Consider the following 19,848-nt stretch of genomic DNA (forward strand, 5'->3'; position numbering starts at 1 on the left):
AAGACTTTAATCCCGTGTTGTTGGGCTACTAGCGTGTACACGTGTACCTGAGGAGCTTTCTAAGATCTGCATCACAATTATACCTGCGTTTGGCATGGGATGTATTAAGTGATATTTTTGCTGGATCTCTGCTCTAACCAGCATGTTTACTCTTGATGATGATGAGTATTTGTGTGAGTTACAGGCTACAAAATACAAAAGGTTGGTTTGGGTGCTCATAGTATAAAATGCTAAAATTACAGTAAACTCCCTTGTTGCCAATTAACCAGATGCATGTGAGACTGCAGTCACAGGCTTGCCTCAGTCTGTTCCCAGAAGGCGACGACACCACCTTCTGCTTCCTCTTCCTTACCCTACTGGGTCTCCTCCACATTCAAACCAGACGAGCCAGTCCCACAACACAACAACATGCTGTTGTCGGCTCGGCTCGTTCCCCACCACAGTGAATTTTGAAGCTCAGGTCAGGTTTCTGAGGTGAGTATAGCTGAATGCTGCTTAAAGGTGCTCCCCTGTGACTTGCCTTATTCCCCTAATTTCTGTGTGCGTGTGTGTGTGTGTGTGTGTCACATTTAACAAGTGGTGTCAAGTTTCTACCTGGCCAGAAAGAGGTAGAAAAGAGAAACCCTGTCTTTCATGTGAAACGGCTGAATCACTTCACCCTTGACAGGTGACTGTTCGGTAGTCTCCCCATGGAGCTTTCCTTTTCTCCAAATAAATAAGACAAAATGAAGCCCTGGAAGGAGGCACAGTAGTGTTGAGCGCTCTATTTATGGTTACACGGCTCCAAAGGGTGTATTTTTATTTCAAAGCTTCAATGATGGATCATCACACCAGGGTTCCTCTCCAGTGGGAGACGACTGAATCTGATCCACAGAAATGAGGCTGGGAGGAAAGACAGAAAGAAACCTAACTGTGCAGCTTCAAGTAAAGGACTCAACACGAGAGCTAAAATGTGAGAGCTGGCTATGAACATGAAGAGGAACAAGCAGCGCTGTAATGGCTCACTCCTACCAGCACTGTAAGAGGGTGGAGGAGAGGCTGGCTCCGATACAGAGGGAGGGACTGTGTTCAGAGAGCATGGAGCTTCATTCACTGTGCTAAACACACACACACACAGACACACACATGCTCTGTAAAGCTGTTCTCGGGCGGAGAGAAAGGAGTGGAGCGGAGGAGAGGACAGCATGCTCACGCTGTAAGTTTACAAATGTTTGATTGTTTGTTAATGTGACAACACGTAGAGGAAGCTTGTGTGTGTGCGTGTGTGTTGTTTGTGTGTATCTCTTTTTAAAGTAAAAGAAATAGTTGACTTTTAAACTTTTTCTTCCAGTCTTTCTCTTCTCTATCTCAGCCGTACGCACTTTTCTGCTGATGTGAACCACATGGCTCACATGCATGCACACACATACAGAGACGCTGCAGAGGTCTGGAGCTCCCGTAGGGCCGGGACATATACAAGAAAAGGGAGAGAGTAGAAAAGGGCGAGTGGGGGCGACTGAGTAACAGGAAAACTTTGGGAGAAATACTCTCTGTACACGGTTATACTTTCTTGTTTTCTCTTCTTTTCTGTTTATGTTTTATTTCCATTCCTGATCATCTTGACTGGGTTTGGATATTCTCAGTAACCCAGCCTTAACTTTGTTCCTCTGTTCTTGAGTTCCCATGCCACTCTGTCCTCCCTCTGACTTTCATTTCCAGCCTATTTTTATATATTTCTCTTCTGCGCTCTTTCTCTCATCCTGCTGATCTCATTGTTGTCCCAGGTGGTGACAGACGGTGGGGGAAAAGGATAAACGGACACTGAGAGAGGCCAAACAGGGACGGGGGGTTTCATCAAACCCGACATACCAGGGAGGTCCAGGTCCTGTGACAAACAGTAAGACGTCTTGATCCAGGGGGAGGTACAGCTCCTTAGCCTCCAGGACCAACCTCCAGGATGTCCCGGAGGAGGTCTACAGGTGAACTGGTGCCCAGGGACATCACTGAGATCTTAGCCCGTGAGGCGAAGGCTCAGCGTGGGCAGAGGAAGCCAGGAAGCTCCCTTGGAGGAGCCTTCAGCTGGTTAAAGGGGAGCCGGCGGAAAAAGAACGCCGGCAATGGACTGAACCGTAATGGGAGTGCTGTGACAGATGCCAAACTGGGACACCAGAACCATGATGCAGCAAAAGGTGAGAGTCATTTTGAACTTGACCTTTTTTAAGTGTCGCCAAACACAATAAGACTAGAAGAATTTCTAGCTCATAAACAGTTTGCTGGGGGACATTTAAAGATTTTGAATAAATGTTTTCTTAATATTTAATTGAAATAGTTTAAAATAGAAGATAAAATAAATATTGTTATTCACACGAGGATTGATAGCTTTAAATCAGAATGATTTCCTATTTCTAGTACAGTTTGCATTTATGATTGTAAGCAGCATTTATACTCTAATTATATGTTTGCACTAACAGTGGATCAGATTATGTTTCTGTTGTTCGATTGTAAGATGTTGCTTGTTGTGACAAACCTACACAGACTCTGCAGTTCCCCTCAAATCCGTGTAGTGTTTTATCATCTTTTAGCTCGTCGTTTTGGTTTTACGGCATGCAGCTTTCCCTCGTTACCATAGCAACATGCTGTTTTCTGAAAAAAACAAACCAAACAAACCCAGAGACAAACAAAAAAAATCCCATCTGAAGCTTGAGACGGTTAGCTACTAGCTTGTGAACTCCCTGTTCCTACCATTTGAAGTAGTGTTATTGTTCCTAAAACGGCAGAGAGGACTGTTTTAACTTACAAGGACTGATAAAGTCCCTGTTTGGAAGCAGAGCCTTCAATCAGCAAAATATTAGTCCGTGTTACTTTTTCTTTCACTGTGTGTTTACTTTTGTTTTTACTCAAAGTCTGGTTGGTTTGAGGCACAAACCCCCTTGCTTGCTGATTGGTTAGTGCAAAAGCACCTTTTAACATTGGTGAACATGCCAGAAAGTGTCAGAGAGAATTCCTTACCTTATAATCTAAAGTGTGCTGAGATAACCCTTTTTGTGAATTTATGTGACGTAGGGGGAAAAAACAAGGCTCAGCATCTTGAAGCCACTTTTGGTCTGTCTGGTGAGTCTGCCGTATAATTTTGTCGTGTTTTGTTTGTCATGACCGCAGACTTCATGGTCATGATGTGTTTTTGAGGAATGTTGACTTTGAGATTAAGATGGAAAGTTACAAGAGATTTTGTTATCATCGGGACATCAGTCTGTAGATTTAAAACCTGGCAAAACCGACACACACAAAGTCTGACTCCGGAGTCTAATCCCCTCTCTTCTGTTTACTCACTGTTTGCTTGCTCTACAGCACAGAGATTACCCACAGTTCCCATTTCCTGTTTTTGTTCCACCTCTAAACCCATCCCTTTCTCCTCTGTCATTGCACTTGTGTGTGTTACTGTAGCAAGTCTTGGAAACCCAGATTCCGAGTCTTTTAAACTTTCTTGGTCACCTCCTTTGTGGTTTTTGTGCCTCTTCTGCCTAAATAGGGCTTCCACAATCCCTTACCGTGCCTAATGCTATGGTTTTGTCACATCCGTGGAGAACTATGACTACTGGATGGGTAACAGACAGTGACTTCATTTGAAAGCAAAGATTAACTTGTAGTAGTGATAATAATTCCCGGGCAAAGGATGTGGTCAAAGGCTGATGCGAAGAATGTGTGGGAACCCTGGTTTTGGCATCATGTTTTTTTTTTCCATTATAAAGGCTAAAAAGGGAGTGATGTGAATATGAGAAGACTCAGATTGCAAACAGAAAATGAGCACACATATTGATGCAGCTTTGTGTTCACTAGCTGTTATCTTTGAGTTCAGTTGGTTAAGATGGACTACAATGGGATCGTAATGCAGCTGCACATGTGTTTATTATCATCTGAAAGTTTCATTTGAAAGAAATCCATGATATCGGAAAAGCAGAAATTGGAGCATTGACAGGACATAGTTCCCTGTTTTAATCCTCCAAACATTGCTCAAGCAGCTGTTTAAATTAGTCAGCATCTATTCAAAGTTCACATGCATTCACCATGCACAGGGGGTCTGAGGCCTCTGCACTTCCATCTTATTCTAAGAAAAAAACAACCAGTCGTGCTGTTTCACAAGCATGAACTGCAAGTGCTTTCTGTCTCACCTGTGGTTGTGTGTGCATGAACACATCGTTAGACTTGAACTGCTTTTGTTTTCTTTGACACTTGGTCTCTTGGTAACTGTCAGTAATCGGTGCATTGCACCTTTACTTTTCTTTCACAACAGTTCATTCTTTCAGAACCAGCTAGGTGACTTTTTCAACCCGAGGAAACAAAAAATCAGTCTCCACCAAGAAAAGTGCACTCACACACAAAACTCCCTTTTAACAGGAAGAAAACTCCAGCAGAACCAGGCTCAGGGAGGGGCGGCCATCTGCCAAGACCTGTTGATAAAATCAAATAAAATCAATATAATACACATTACTTGTTACTTTTGTTATGCATTATGTTACTTAATTACTGCTTGGGGAAAATAATGTTACATTATGTTTGCATTACTATGTAACATGGCCTGTTAATTTAATAATATAATACTAAGGTTACAGTGCCGCACACTGACACAAATTGCCATCTTAACGAACATACATACAGTCTTTGTTTTAGTGATTATGTCTGAACACAATGCAACACTGAATCCCAAAGAAGCTTTAAAGTGACCACCAGCGTAATTTCACTGTAGAAACAAGTGCGGGTAAAAATGGAGGCTAGAAGCTAACTGCGCTTCACTGCTTCTCTTACCTACTAAACTAAAGTCTTGTGTCAGGGCTGAGGTGCACATACATCCAGCATCATTCCTGGTTCTTCCCTGGCTTTGTGCTGGCATGTTGTCTGTTTTTTAAAGGGCAAAGAGTTGCCCTATTTGTTTTTGGCGCAGTTTTCACATTATTGTCACGCTCTTGTTCTTTAGCTCACAAGCTGTACACCGCTCCCCCCACTTACTTCATTTCGGTTTTTTATTGGTGTAGTGTGTCTTGAAAAATATCAGATTGTGCATTATGACAGTAAACATGAATGTAAGCACTGGTTTGTGGATGAACATCTTGAAGCCTCGCGTCTGGCTTCAAGGTTGTCAGTCTTGTTGGTTGGGCATATTTGGTTAATAGGTTATCGACTGATGCTAGCTAGCTTGATAAGCAAGGAAAAATGTCTGCTGACATACCAGCACAAATCATTGAAGCTGGTTTACTTGCTAATGCTAGCTGTGTTTCCATATGAAGCGCAGGTCGTAACTTTCTTTAGTTCACAAAAAATAAAAGTTATCTTCATATCTCCACTCCTGAAAGGTTGTACACCGCTCCCCCATTTCACTTTATTTCATTTTTGGGGGGTGTAAAGTGCTTTGAAAAATATTAGATTGTGCATTATGACAGTAAACATGAAAGTAAGCACTGGTTTGTGGATGAACATCTTGAAGCCTTGCGTCTGGCTTCAAGGTTGTCACAGTCTTGTTTTTTGGCCATATTTAGTTAAGAGGTTATCGGCTGATGCTAGCTAGCTTGATAGGCAAGGAACATACGAAAACTGCACAGGTGAATCAGACAAATGTCTGTTGACATGTAAGTAAAATACCCTTTGAAGTGCTCTTAATGGAATTATTAGGCAAAAATAAATGTAGCTTCCTGTGCAGTGAATACTATATACAGATCAAGCTCAAAGCCACCGTGACATTAAAGTCTTAAAAAATGTCAACTTATAAAATTATTTGTTTTCTCAAAGGAGTAAATTAAGTGTAGAAGAATAAAACAGTTTCCTCAACCCGGTTGCAAACATCTTTTTTTCTGCTGTACAGTTGGGTGCGTGGTTGAGACAAGGGAGCTAATGGGGAGTGAGTCGCTTTTGAAGCCAGCCTTGTGTGACCACAGGAGGGACTGAACGAACCAGTCTCACGTTGCGTCTCCACTGCATACGAACGTTTGCTTAAAATCCCATAACGCATTTGCAGTTCTTGTAAATTACAGTGTTTCCATTTGTCTTTGTTGATCTGCTGCACTCTGCGTCATCCGTGCACATCTTTGTTATGTGCGGCACATCTTTGCTGGTTTACATTAGCTGCGTCATCCTTGTATGACTGATTCAGACCGTCTCCTCTGAAAGGGAGCGCTCTGCAGTTCAACACCGACTGCTGGCTACATTTTACAGAGACTCCTCTTCTTCTTAAAAAAAAACAGAAAAACAAAACTGTCTTTGATGTGCTGAATTCCTGGGAGTCTTGTATCACAGCGGATTGTGTGTGTGTGTGTGTGTGTGTGTGTGTGTTAGCCTGGATGCCAGATTGGGCCTAGAGTTATGTGATGTAGAGGAGAGATTACAACGAATCACAAAGCTCCATTCAGCCTTGAGAGGACTCTTCGGGAACACTCTCTCAATGCTTTTTTAATTAGAGCAACGTCTCAGCACAAACACATGCACTCAGACACACACATCTCTGTGTCTCCTAGGTTTTTCAGCCTCTTTTCACACTCGTTAAAGAATATTTCTATCTTCTAATCACTTCTCAGATCGCTTAACGCTCTTTTCAGCACCACTGTGGTTGTGTTGGCCTTCGCTGATTGTTACTGTGCAGTCAGCATGTGTTTATAGTTGGACGTCTGCTGAGCTGCGTGTGAGGGCGTGTGACCGAGAGCTGCCCTGTATCAGAGGGTATCTCTGTGTTTGTGTGTCAGCGGCATATTGCTGGGCTTAGGGCGGCGCCAACATTCATTACATCACCTCCACAAAGAAACACACACACACGTTCGAGGTTGAGTAGAGCCCCCCGCAACTACCTGCTTTGTCCAGCACAGCCCATCTTTGGTTGCTGGCTTTTTGTGCAGTGAGGTCATTTTGCGCAATCCCCGGGATTCCACACGAGTGCGTCTGTGTGTGCAGTCATTGTTTTCTGCATGTGTACAGCCCCGTGTGAGCCTTTCCTTTTTCTTTTCTTTTCTTTTTTCCATGTGGCCTTCTAAATGTGTTTGCAATGGATCCCACTCAGTACTTGAGTTTCTGGATCTGCTACGGGTTTATATGTGTGTGTTCGGCTGCCACATCACAGAATACAGTCAGGGTGTGTAGATTCACAAACTGGGATGTAGATTACAGACCTAGCAGGGTAATGGAAGAGCAAACATCTCATTACATTGAGAACATTGTATACAGCCCACGCTTTATTACAGGCCACAACTCAGGGCTGGTTTAATGCAGTTTGACAGGATGAAGGCAGTGAGTGTCGGGCAACGAGAGGGTGTGAAAGTTTAATGCATCCCCACTGCGTCCCCCCTCGAACATCATTCATCACCAATGCGCAAACACTTTGATGAGTGTGTGGTAATTTCACCTGGGTAAGCAGATACCTCATCCATCACCACAGACCTAAAGCCATGTCGCTGAGGTAAACGTCTCCTAGGCAGCAACACTGTGAGGAACGCATTGCTGTGGCAGCAATAATAGGGTGATGTTGTCGTGAAACATTAAGCATTTTCAGGTCGCGGTTAAGGTGAAGCGTACCTCATATTTTTTTAGAGGTTCACATTCCTTGTGAATTCCCATGCAGGTCACATCAATGCATTTATATGTACGTAGGAAGAGGTTCCTAAAATTACTTGTGATCATTACCCGATGTGTTTGCAGGGGTTATGTTTATGGAATAAAAGGTAATGGTTGTTTTATAGGACATGGAGTGTGTTTGATGTGGTGGGGAAGCAGCTGGAAGACATCACTGTGGGACTAAGGGAGTGGGCGTCTGTATATACAGGGAAATACAACTGATTTACCCTCAAGAATATGTGTGTGTGTGTGTGTGTGGTTCCAGTTATGTAATATGTTGTAACAGATACACCTGTTGAAAGCTGTTTACAGGACACAGCTGCGTCTTAGTCCATTTTTATTTCTGTGAAGAGAAGAAGACGATGATAGCACAACTCAGAACTCAGCGAGCCTCGAGTAAATTAAAGACTATAAAGTTCTGATAACTTTCACTTGATGAAAGACCTTGGAATAATAACTAATGTCACCAATGTTTGTTTCTAATCTAAGCTGTTGCCAGCCTCTTGTGGTTCAAGCTTAGATATTTACCAGGCTGCAGTGTTGTCAGGTTGTGCTATCCCACATCGGCACTTGTGCTTGACAAATGTTGATCTGGAAATACACTGTGGGGTCAGACCTTTTTCATAGCGACTTTGACTAAGACATGCTAACTACTTAGCTTGCTATGCTGACTGCCTGTTGGTTGTAGCTTGTTTTTGCTGAGATTAACTCTCTTCATCCCATGCTTTGTTGTTAAAGTTAGCACGTGGTGGATGGTTTTAAACAAATGATTCATCAAACCACCTGCCAAGTATTTCTTTGAAACTCCCAAATCTTCTCAAACAATTTACAAGGTCCACTTCCACGACGCTTGTGTGAGCTTGATATTTACTTAATATCTCCAACCATGAGGAAAATAAGCATAAGTGATGAGAGTACATAAAATACTTGTTTCCTGCATATAAAGCCAAATTAAATTCTAATATGACACAGGCTTTGTACTGGAGAAATCAACACCAGCATAATGTTGCTTTTGAATATTAAGTTCTGTTTGGTTCAATGAATTGTCAAAATTGGTGAATTCCATTTCTTTTTCTTTCACTGGTTTTCTTTCAGCAAACAAACATGTACAAATTAATCACTATACTCTTATCTCTAGTATATGTGAAATAGCACACAACTGGCCTGGGCTTAACTGGGCTTAATGTTAACCTTTTATTTAGTTATTTCATAAATTTGACCAAAGAACCAAGTTTTAGTTGTTTAGAGCTTTTGCTTCACCAACTATTCTAGCAGTGGCGTGTGTTGACTCTTACAGAAAGGCAAGCAGAGACATTTGTGCTGTCTGTCTGTATGCTGCATGGACATGTTCACCTTTCTGCACTCTTTTCTGGCTATCACTATAGTTAAAGAAATATCTAGTAAATTATCTGTTACCAGCACAAATCATTGAAGCTGGTTTACTTGCTAATGCTAGCTGTGTTTCCATATGAAGCGCAGCTCGTAACTTTCTTTAGTTCACAAAAAATAAAAGTTATCTTCATATCTCCACTCCTGAAAAGTTGTACACCGCTCCCCCATTTCACTTTATTTCATTTTTGGGGTGTAAAGTGCTTTGAAAAATATTAGATTGTGCATTATGACAGTAAACATGAATGTAAGCACTGGTTTGTGGATGAACATCTTGAAGCCTTGCGTCTGGCTTCAAGGTTGTCACAGTCTTGTTTTTTGGCCATATTTAGTTAAGAGGTTATCGGCTGATGCTAGCTAGCTTGATAGGCAAGGAACATACGAAAACTTCACAGGTGAATCAGACAAATGTCTGTTGACATGTAAATAAATTACCCTTTGAAGTGCTCTTAATGGAATTATTAGGCAAAAATAAATGTAGCTTCCTGTGCAGTGAATACTATATACAGATCAAGCTCAAAGCCACCGTGACATTAAAGCCTTAAAAAATTTCAACTTATTAAAAATTATTTGTTTTCTCAAAGGAGTAAATTAAGTGTAGAAGAATAAAACAGTTTCCTCAACCCGGTTGCAAACATCTTTTTTTCTGCTGTACAGTTGGGTGCGTGGTTGAGACAAGGGAGCTAATGGGGAGTGAGTCGCTTTTGAAGCCATCATTGTGTGGCCGCAAGAGGGACTTAACGAACCAGTCTCACGTTGCGTCTCCACTGCATACGAAGGTATGCATACGAAATCCTATAACATATTTGCAGTTCTTGTAAATTACAGTGTTTCCATTTGTCTTTGTTGATCTGCTGCACTTTGCGTCATCCGTGCACATCTTTGTTACGTCTTTGTTACGTAAGCGCAGCTCAAGGCTCCATGCACACAATAACTAGCAGGCGAGGAGCTTTACCACAGTGATGTCTGAGATGAAAGGAGAGAGATCGCTTTACTTTGATAAGTTTCAAATTATGTCTATTTTTAGATTTGACACAGCAAGCACTGCTTACCTTGCTTGTCCCGTTGGAATGCCAATGAGTCTAGACACTGGTTGGGGTGGAAATGAGGCAGGTGTAGATTTGAATGAGGAGCTCTAAGTGACCAGAATGAAATGAGGCGAGTCATTCCAGTCAATGTAAAAGGCAGAATGGCAGAAGAGAGCTGACACTTAAAACACACAGAATAGAGGCTGATTGTCTCACAGAAGGTAGGATTGAAAATGATTAGACCAGATTGATGACGACAGAATGAAAAGTGATGTAAAGAATAGACTGGCAGGAATGCAGGCTGACACAGGAATAGATATCTTTCTTACTTAACTTGCCCATAAGCTTGAGTTTTACATTTTGACACTTGCCATCCGGTTTTCTATCTTTTAAGCTGGCCAAATTTGGAGAAGACAGTAGAGCAGGGGTGGGCAACTCCAGGCCTCAAGGGCCGGTGTCCCTGCAGGTTTTAGATGTGTCCTTGAACCAACACAGCTGAATTAAATGGCTAAATTAGCTCCTGCAGTTCTCCAGAGGCCTGGTAAAGAACTAATCATGTGATTCAGGTGTGTTGACCCAAGGTGAGATCTAAAACCTGCAGGACACCGGCCCTCGTGGCTTGGAATTGCCCACCCCTGCAGTAGAGCTAGGGAGTTACAAGGGAAAACATGTATTTCCCAACCAGTTGACAAAAACCTCCCTGATACTGCTAACACCAGCATATTGTTGCAGTTGTACTTTGAAAGGAAGTGGAAGACTTGTCAACAAAATAAAAGGAAAAATCTCTGAAAGCTGTAGTACAAATGTGAAAAGTGCTACACAAACTTTTTGTCCCCCTTTTTCAAGGTTTGCTACCACTTGGCTAGTAAGTGTTTGAAAACAAACATGAAAAAGTAGAGGCAACCGTGGCAATCTGCTAGCAACCAAAACAGTCAGAAGGAGTCTTTCGTGCAACACCTTCTTTACAAACGATTTCACCCAACCACATCCAGGAACCTCTGCCTGACAGTTTCCCAAGCAACTGGTGGTTGTATGACATCCACTATGGCAGACAACTCTTGAGCGATGTGCTCATGACATCAGCTCAATGCCAAAGAAAAATATTTCAGTTGCACCTGCTTTTTTAGTCAGCAGATGTCACCGTTTAGACGGGAACTTCAGGAGCATACCTGAAACTGTCACCTTCGCTAGTCTGCAGCTCTGCAGCTGAATGTTAATGACAGAGTGCTTTTGCAACACCAGCGTTGTTTGTCCTCAGGGGTTTAAATAGTGATAGCAGAGCATTGCCACAAGATGGAAGTGCTGGGCTGATGTAGGCAGAATTATTGAGCGTGAGGATTTCACTCTAAATGCTCGTGCCACGGTGAAGGGATAGGATCAAGGTCATACAGCGCAACAACGTATCATGACGAGGAGGCTTTTAATTTGCAACTTCTTTAAACAGATGCTGTCTGACGGGGCGCTTTTGATGGGACAGATATGCACACACACACACACACACACACCAATAAAAGTGTAAACAGTAACATTTAAAGAGAGATTCCTTAGTCCTGTTTTGAGACTCTGGTGATGGTCTCCATGACAACTGCATTCCTCTACACAAATGTCCTTTAATGTACGCATGCGCACGTGCACGCACATGCACGTGCACGCATGTTGACTCCTCTTTGCATGTTTCTCTTTTTTCAGTTCCCTTCAACTGTCAGATCCTCAACTGTCTCCTGACTCTGACACACACTTTCATCACGCTCATATTGAAATGTATCTAGGGCACGTTTGCCACTATGCTTTGCTGCTCACAGGTGAAGGCATGTTACAGAGCATCATCCCTGTGCGTGACCTGAGTGAGATCTCATAGTTTTATGAGGGATGAGACGAGGAGCTCAGTGTACTCCACCAGCGCAGATGCACTGGGTGTGGTTGTGTTGGGGATGCATTAGGAGGCAGCACATCGTTCTGAGTGTTTTAGTGAAGATCGTTTTACACTCTGCAACAGGAAGCTTGCTGATATCATAAGCGCACTTCTCTCCTTTCTCCTTCCTCTGTATGCAGACACAATCTAACACACATATAACATGAGCATTCATATTTCATATTAAGAAATTCCCAGTAAGTCCTCCTGCTCCTCAGAGCCAAATCGATTCCTCTTGTAGAAAAAGAAGGGATTGTAAATTCTTTGCCCAGCAGCTCTCCCCATCCACGCTTCCCCTCCCCTGACAGTAAATCTGCTTTTTTCTTTTATTGGAGCCTTTTTTTATCTTCTTCTCTACACATCTGAAGGAGCAAGGGCTGGAGGGCTGTGCATGAACAGGGCTTCGCTCATGAGAAGTGCGCATTTTTCTTCACCGAAATCTCACTTTAACCTGATAGCAGCACCATGCTATGTGGTGATCGTGGTGATCATCATCACCATCTTTTTCTCTCCACACGCCTTCCTCTCTGACCTCCTTCTGAACAACTGCAATCGATCCACAGGCTCTGGGAAGGGTGTCATTCCTATCTGGTGACAGCAGAGGTCATGACATCATCACTCCAAGACACATAACCTGCCCAATCATCACTCGGTGTTCATTTTTAGGGTTAGACGGGGAGGTGGGAGGAGCCAGAGGGAAAGGGAGCACAGGGAACGAGGAAGAGGATGTTACAGGAAAAGATTGGACTCGACACAAGTGATTTAGTTTCCCCAGAATTCCCCATTATCCCTATTTCTGTAACCCATCTGTCTGTCTCAGCATTTGTATTTCCTCTAAGCGTAGTTGGAGTGATCTCATATCAAAACAAGCTTTGATCCTCTGACTATAGTTTTTATATTCGGTTTGTGTTTGTGTGTGTGTGTGGGATGAAGGGGAATTTCAAAGAGTGCCAGACAGAATATCTTCACCTGTCAAGATCAGCTGAATTATTGAGCATCCATATGCTGTTCTAAGCCCACACTCTTTCCTTTATTTCAGTATTTATTACTTATTCTGTGTTACTCATTCCCAGGCAGTAAATGCTACAGACCACCCTTCTCATCAGGCAGCTTTTGGTTTCTGTTCGCGTGTGAGGCTCGAAATGATGGAAATAAGTCTAATGTGGTGCTTGTGTGAATCCTCTGCTTTGGAGCACAGCGATCACAGTGGGAGGGGCACACACACATACACACACGATTCCACGCATACATACATACACACCCACAAACAGAGGCTTGTCAGTGCTGAGTGTGTCTTCAGTGGCTGTGCTTGACTAGCAGTGGTGAACGGCAGATTTGAGTGGACATTTATGATTTATGGAGCTTTTTTTTGTTTGTCGCACAGGAATGGTGTCAGTGGGTCTTTAGCAAAGATAGTCCACACTGTGGCATGTGAGTGTGTGTCAGCAGGACTGAATCAGCAGGAATGATTTGAGCTTTATTGACTTTGACTCAGAGTGTATGCTCATGCTGGAGTAGAAAGGATTTAAGAGTAAGGATACAGATGTAATGACACAGGAGGAAAACATGGTAGAGCCACTCTAGGGGCCAGAGGACTGCCCCCTTCTCTCAGAAAAAAAAAAGGAAAAAAATGGGAAACGGTATCCAGAAGAAGAAGAAGACAGAAAAAAGCTCATCTTCCTCTCCAACCTCGTGCCTGAGTCCCAACAGGGAGAAACCTAAAGGCGTCTGGCTGTTTGGGCACGCGGACAAACTGACAACAGGTAAGGTTTTGTCATTTGCTTATTGTCATTTTAAAACTGAAGGAGGAGTTTGAGAAGAGATGAAGCCGACTTTTAGTTGTGGCTACTCATGCAAGGTTGTGCAAAGTAGTTCCCACAGTAAGCTTTTTATGTGCAGGGTGAATATTCCCATGCTGACTTCACCTTACTCAGCTGCAAGGGTTCCTGCTTATTGCACCAGTGTGCACAGGAGGACTGTGTGTGGGTAAAGTTCTGTGTTTGTGTTGTGGAGATTTCTTTTCCTGCTGACAAATGATCAAGTTAACAGAGCGTTTTATTTTAGCGCTAACTTTACTCTTTTTGTTCCTCGCTGCTCCTCTACCCCACCCTTCCATCCATCCTGAACCACCCTCAGTGTGTGTGTTATCTTTGGGCTGAGAGTGGGGATTATTTTATGACTGTCTGACCACTATACCTGCTGTGGAAAATAGAGCTTGGCCTGTCCCACGCTGATCGTTGTCTCTGTTAACTGTCCCCAAAGCAAAAAAAGGAAAAAAAACCCTGACAAACAGGTTCAGCCCTGACACAAACAGATAGATAGTCAGATAGCGCTCTGCTACTGAGATTTGTTTTTCCACCAGGGCGCCATGACATAATCTTTTTATTTATTCCTCTGGAGTAGCTTTGTCTTTCATGCTTTCTTCCCTGAACCAGTCCTATTTTTATTCTGCTGTTTGTAATGGTGACTGATAAAATCTGGTCACTTTCGCCTGTCTTCTTCTCTGTCTCTGTATTTTTCTTTTAAAGTTAAGAACAAACTAGATCTGGGGTTGTTAGGTTACAACACACATGGTTTTATTTTGACTAAGCCTTCATAGACTGTATATAAAAGATGGGCACATCCACTGTGACATCACTGACTGGTGTCTGGCTTCACAATTTAGTCACCAATATGTTTATTTATTTATATTTTCAGACTATAAACATGTTTTTTTGTGCTGTTTAACATGGGAGTCTATGGGGGATGGAGTTGCTTTTGGAGCCTGTCTTTTTCATTATGGGGAGATTAAATTGTCAATGCTGACCTTGCAAGATCAGAAACTAAAAAAAACACTTTATGAAGGAAGCTGGCTCACAGTCTTGTAGACATCCCACTCTCAACAAACCAAAGTGTCTTCATGCTTGTTGCTGTTAAAAATTTGAACAAACTGTGTGGTTTACTGTGTGCTTGCATACACGTCTGCGCTCAGGGTGGTCAGTGTCTTTGCGAGCGTGCGTGGTTATCGTCTTCTGTTCTCCTGTTCTCATTCATGGGGGGTTTATTCAGAAAGACTGTGAATGCATTCCCACATTCCTGCTGATTTACTTATGCATGAGCACTCATCCTGCACACAAACCCACAATTTTCAAGAGCAAGTCAAAGTGAAGCTTCTGAGGTGATTGTAGCTGCCCTTTGCAACGCAAAGAGGCAAAATAAAAACAGCCTCGATTGTGTTGTATGCATACTGTTGAGCTCTGTGCTGTAGGTGTAAAAGGGAAACACACAGAAGATGAACTTGGTTAACTATGTTTCTGTCTCTGTGGTTCTGGGTACGTTCCAAACCGGAGCCCTGCCTCGCTTTCATCTAACACCTGAGAGCTTTATATCTGGGATTTTGGCACCCGGCAGAGTGAGAAACGACTGGATGTCACACCTACACCACCTCACTTGTTCTGTATTTTTGATCAAGGTCATCAACTGGAATGTGTGATGTTTCCCAAAGCTGGTCAAACTCTGTTAAACATCTCAGACTACATAATGTGAGAAAAAGCGTTTGCCGCTATCCTGAGTTCTTAGTTTTTTGCTTATTTTTCAAACTTACATGTTTCAGATTGTCCAAAAAAATCTAATATGTTAAATTAAATAATCCAAATAAACACAAAATGCAATTTGTAAATGATGAGTTCATTTATTGAAGGAAAAAAAGCTATCCAAATCTGCCTGGGCCTGTGGGAAACAGTAATTGCCTCATACTGTTAAAACATGAGTTAACTGTGACTAGCAACACCCAATCAGGAAAGGGACAAATGCTTTGTCATGGCACAAGATAAATATATATGCACTGTCCTGCAGAGCCCTCAACCCCTTGAGCCAGCTCATCACTAAAACTGGATATCGATTTACGAGTCGAGTGACCATCAGCCACCTCCTGTATATGGATGACATCAAGCTGTACACCAGGAACAAACAAGGCATTGATTCACTGATCCACCTCACCGGGATGTGCAGCAAGGGCATAAGGATGTCACTCAGGCTGGATAGGTGTGGATGAATGGTTGCAAAGAGAGGGAAGGTGATCCAGACTGAAGGGGTGGAGTTACAGGACAGCTCCAAGTACTAGCAAGCTGAAGGGTGGTAATAAGATTTGAGTTATCAATACAAATGCCACACTGGTCATCAGATTACTCTGCTGGGATGATAAGCTGGCCACAGGAGGACATACATGTCACTGATGTCAGGACACCAAAACTCCTCAAAAGCGCCTACAAGAGGGCCTCAGGCAGCTGAAGACAGATGGTGATGAGGAATAGGAAGAGTAACGTCATGGAAAAACAAGCCCTTTGTACTATCAACAGATAAAGTTGCTTCAAGAAAGCACCAGATCCACAGGGACAGGATCTATCACATCCGAGAGATTACAGGTACAGACTTTGTAAAGCTTTCCTGGAGACAGTCCAACAAATAGTAGCAGGATGTAAGATCCATGTTGGGACAGCATATATTGAAGAATAGAGAAGTACCTGGGGCTGGAACAGCTGGAGCACAGGTGTGAGGTAAAGTCCAAAGTGGTCCCAGTGGTAGCAAGAGTGGTAGTAGCTGTAAACCTGAAGCTGGAGGGGCACCAGCAGATTCTAGGATGCCATTCCTGAAGAGCACAGTCCTAGTTACAACTAAGATGCTGTTCATCACCCTCAGTCTCCAGGCCTCTGGTAGAGGAACTGAGCATGAGGGGGCGACCGTGGTTCAGGGTGTTGGGAAGCTCATCTTGTAACCGGAAGGTTGCCGGTTTGATCCCCAGCTTGATCGTTGTGTCCTTGGGCAAGACACTCCGCCTACTGGTGATGGCCGGATGGGCCGGATGGGCCGATGGTGCGATATGGCAGCCTCGCTTCTGTCAGCTGTGGTTACAACTGTAACTTGCCTCCACCAGTGCTTGAATGTGAGAGTGAATGAATAGTGGAATTGTAAAGCGCTTTGAGGGTCTCAAAAAGTACTATATAAATGCAGTTCATTATTATTATTATTATTAAACACACACACTGCCCAGGAGTGTGAAACAGAGGTTTTATATACAGGAAGGATGGATGTAGCCACCACTGCATCGCGTACTGGTTAGTAAAGTCTCACGGTGAAGTCTTGACCTGAGGGAGGGATACTTGGAGGGATATTGCATAGTCACAGGGTAGTGACTAGTCAATTACGCACTTAAGTCATACCTTGTTCTTCCTGACTTGTTGGTTTTAACAGGAATTATAATTTACAAAACAAATGTAGTGTTCTTTCCACTGGATTTCTTTTTGCAACCAGAGGACCAAAATAAACCATGTCGGTTTCAGGCACTTTTGCTTTGATTTCATTTTTCACTCCTATCATTTAAATACAGTCTGTGTTATTAAGTAATTCAATTATTTTTTTCTTGGCTTTATCGACCCTGACAGAACATATTACAAGAAAGCCGTTGTAGCAGATTTATGGCACATCCACTGTACATCCACTGATGTCAACTGTAGGGCAGTGGCTACAGTGGATTAGGTTAAATTATACACACACACACAAACACACACACTGACTGCTGATGGCCTTGCAGATGTTTCATATTACTTTCTAATAACTGTCCACTGTGCTGGAAGAACCTCACAGCTGGCTTTTATCACGGGGAAGTCTGAGTTCATCTTCGCTAGGATGAGGTGTCAAATAACACATGGAACAAACTGGTATTACTGTAAATTTCAAATATCAGTACATATCCTTGAACCACACCACTCCTCTGAATCTTAGTTCGGCTTTCACTCCTCTCTGTTTGGTTATCATCTTAACCTTGGACTCTTGGCGAGTTATTTATCTTAGCATTCAAAAGGACAGATATTTACCCTGGACTGGGCAAAACGGGAAAATAATATGGTGTTCTGGCTGACAAAGGCCAGAAAAGTGAAAGAATGCGGATGACAAAATTAGGGTGGGAGAATAGAAAGAAGGTTATACTGGTAGAGGATATAATTGGGACAGAAGAAGAGAGGAACACATCGTATAAATTCATGACTAAGGCAGCCAGTGCATTTCCCTCCCATTCTTATTACAACTGTCTTGTGCGGGTAGTGATATTCTATATTCCATTATCCAGCCGGGTAAGGCTTGCCTAAGCCTTTTGATTTCTGTAAGCGGGGCTAAAACGCTTTCTTCCTGGTCCTCCTTTGAAGATCTCATTTACTGTGCGCCACTGTCAAAGTCATGGACTCCCTGCAGAGGAGCTTAGCAACACACAGTTGGATAAAGACTAGATGACTCTTCATCTCCGCTATCTATCCCTCCTCTATCCTTCTCCCCATCTGATCCTTCAGCACTGATCAGTTACATTGTGCTGATGTTTCTGTGTGCATCTCCTCTGGTTTACATGCAGCTAAGTTACACAGATCAGGTTATATTTATAGTTCACATCTATTCACTTCCTGTCAGTTTCTTTCCTGCTCTCTCAGAAGCTGCGTTTCCCACCTTATGAGACAAAACAACAGGGAGAAACAGGCTGATATTGCCATTCTTAAATCTCTTTCCTCTTTACCTACAACTTTGTGTCTGCACGTCAGTACAGTTTGCAGAGACAGACAGACCCCCGTGTTTCATCGTTGTTTCTCACAGGTATTACCGCCTTTTAGTGTCTGCCCGTTTTAGCAGCACAGCTTCCCACCTGTAACATCATGTTTTAACTTGTTGCACAAAATGTCACAAAAGTGATGAAAGTGGATCATTACCTCCTTCCTTTAGCCCGCCCTTCCATGCCCTTTAACGGTAGAAACGTTTGTTTTTTTGCCCTTGAGGAAGGAACCGTTTCGGCAACATACAATTGTGGCAAGTCTGACATTTCTAGCCCTAGATGCCATTTCCAGAATAGTTTGAAGCAGGCATGCTAACTGATATAGAGCCAGTTTGCAAATGCTTTGCATGCAAAAAGAGAGAGGAAGTGCAGTTGGTTTTGATCTGTATCACTATTTAGTTAATTTTGCGCAGTAAAACTGTTTGGCTGGAGTTGAAATACACTATTTATACCAGTGTTCTCTGTAAAGGGGGACGAGCGCACATTTTCTATGCACTCGCTCATTCTCAGGGCTGCTAGCTCTCTGTAAAATACAGTTGTAGGTCCTAACAATACCCTGCAGAAATACTGACCAATGCAGTTACTTTTAGGGGAAGATCATCTTGAAATCTTACATGAAGTCGAGGCACATTCAAGTCATTGCTAACTGATTGATGCTCTTCCTGATATTAGTATCAACACTGGCTAGAGCTGATGTATATCACAGTTGAAAATCTTGTCTTGTGACTACATGTCACACTGTCTCTGAAGCAGAGAGTTGAATAACGAGGGTAACATCAGAGCTTGTAGCAGAGAAAAATAACAAGATGTTTAAGAAAATCTAAACACAATTTTCGCAAATTGCATTAATAAAGTTTCACATGTCCTTAGATACAGTCCTAATTCACAAGATTCATAACTACTACTTAAAGTAAAGGACTGCACGTTACTGATGCAATAACACTCACTTCCAGAAGGGGAAGACAAAATTGGCTCTTAAATGCCGTCATTTCAGCCGTGCTAGCATTACTCTACTTAATTGGCTCAGATTCCTTTGCAACCCTTTTTCATAATCACTGCTGCAGTCGTCTACAACCCTGCATTAATAATGACTAAAATGGTGTGCATCGTGTCTAAAAAGGCCCTGCAGTAACAAACCCACAGAGAGTTTTCACAAGACTCTGCAGTTCTTCGCTGCTTAGGGCCCGTTTTAGTTTTCTCATGTGAGTTGAAATAACACAATTTCCTGAGGCAGCATCTGACCGTTTGTTGTCGTTGGGTGTCTTTTTTTCAAAAACTTGCTCAGCACCAGCGTCGTGTTTCACGCGGTCCAAAAACACAACATTAAACAAATGCTTATGCTTAACTGTGCTTATGCGAAATGGCAATTATTCCAACAA

At 42.7% G+C, this 19,848-nt stretch overlaps 1 protein-coding gene across 3 annotated transcripts in view; it reads left to right on the plus strand.

Moving 5' to 3' along the window:
• The first annotated feature begins 1,104 nt into the window (after positions 1-1,104).
• nhsl3 (NHS like 3) overlaps positions 1,105-19,848 on the plus strand; it is a 40,746-nt gene continuing 22,002 nt past the window's right edge. For 2 of the 3 annotated variants that reach the window (XM_006795196.3, XM_006795197.3), the window contains exons 1-2: positions 1,105-1,195; positions 1,764-2,168. In XM_006795196.3, coding sequence (XP_006795259.2) covers positions 1,937-2,168 — 232 coding nt within the window. In that variant the 5' untranslated portion in view covers positions 1,105-1,195; positions 1,764-1,936. Of the gene's footprint in view, positions 1,196-1,763; positions 2,169-13,160; positions 13,662-19,848 lie in introns of those variants that run through there. The other variant, XM_006795198.3, reaches the window with a different exon arrangement.

Source organism: Neolamprologus brichardi, chromosome 22 (genome assembly GCF_056152115.1).
Source record: "Neolamprologus brichardi isolate AB-2024 chromosome 22, ASM5615211v1, whole genome shotgun sequence".
Classification (NCBI taxonomy): domain Eukaryota; kingdom Metazoa; phylum Chordata; class Actinopteri; order Cichliformes; family Cichlidae; genus Neolamprologus; species Neolamprologus brichardi.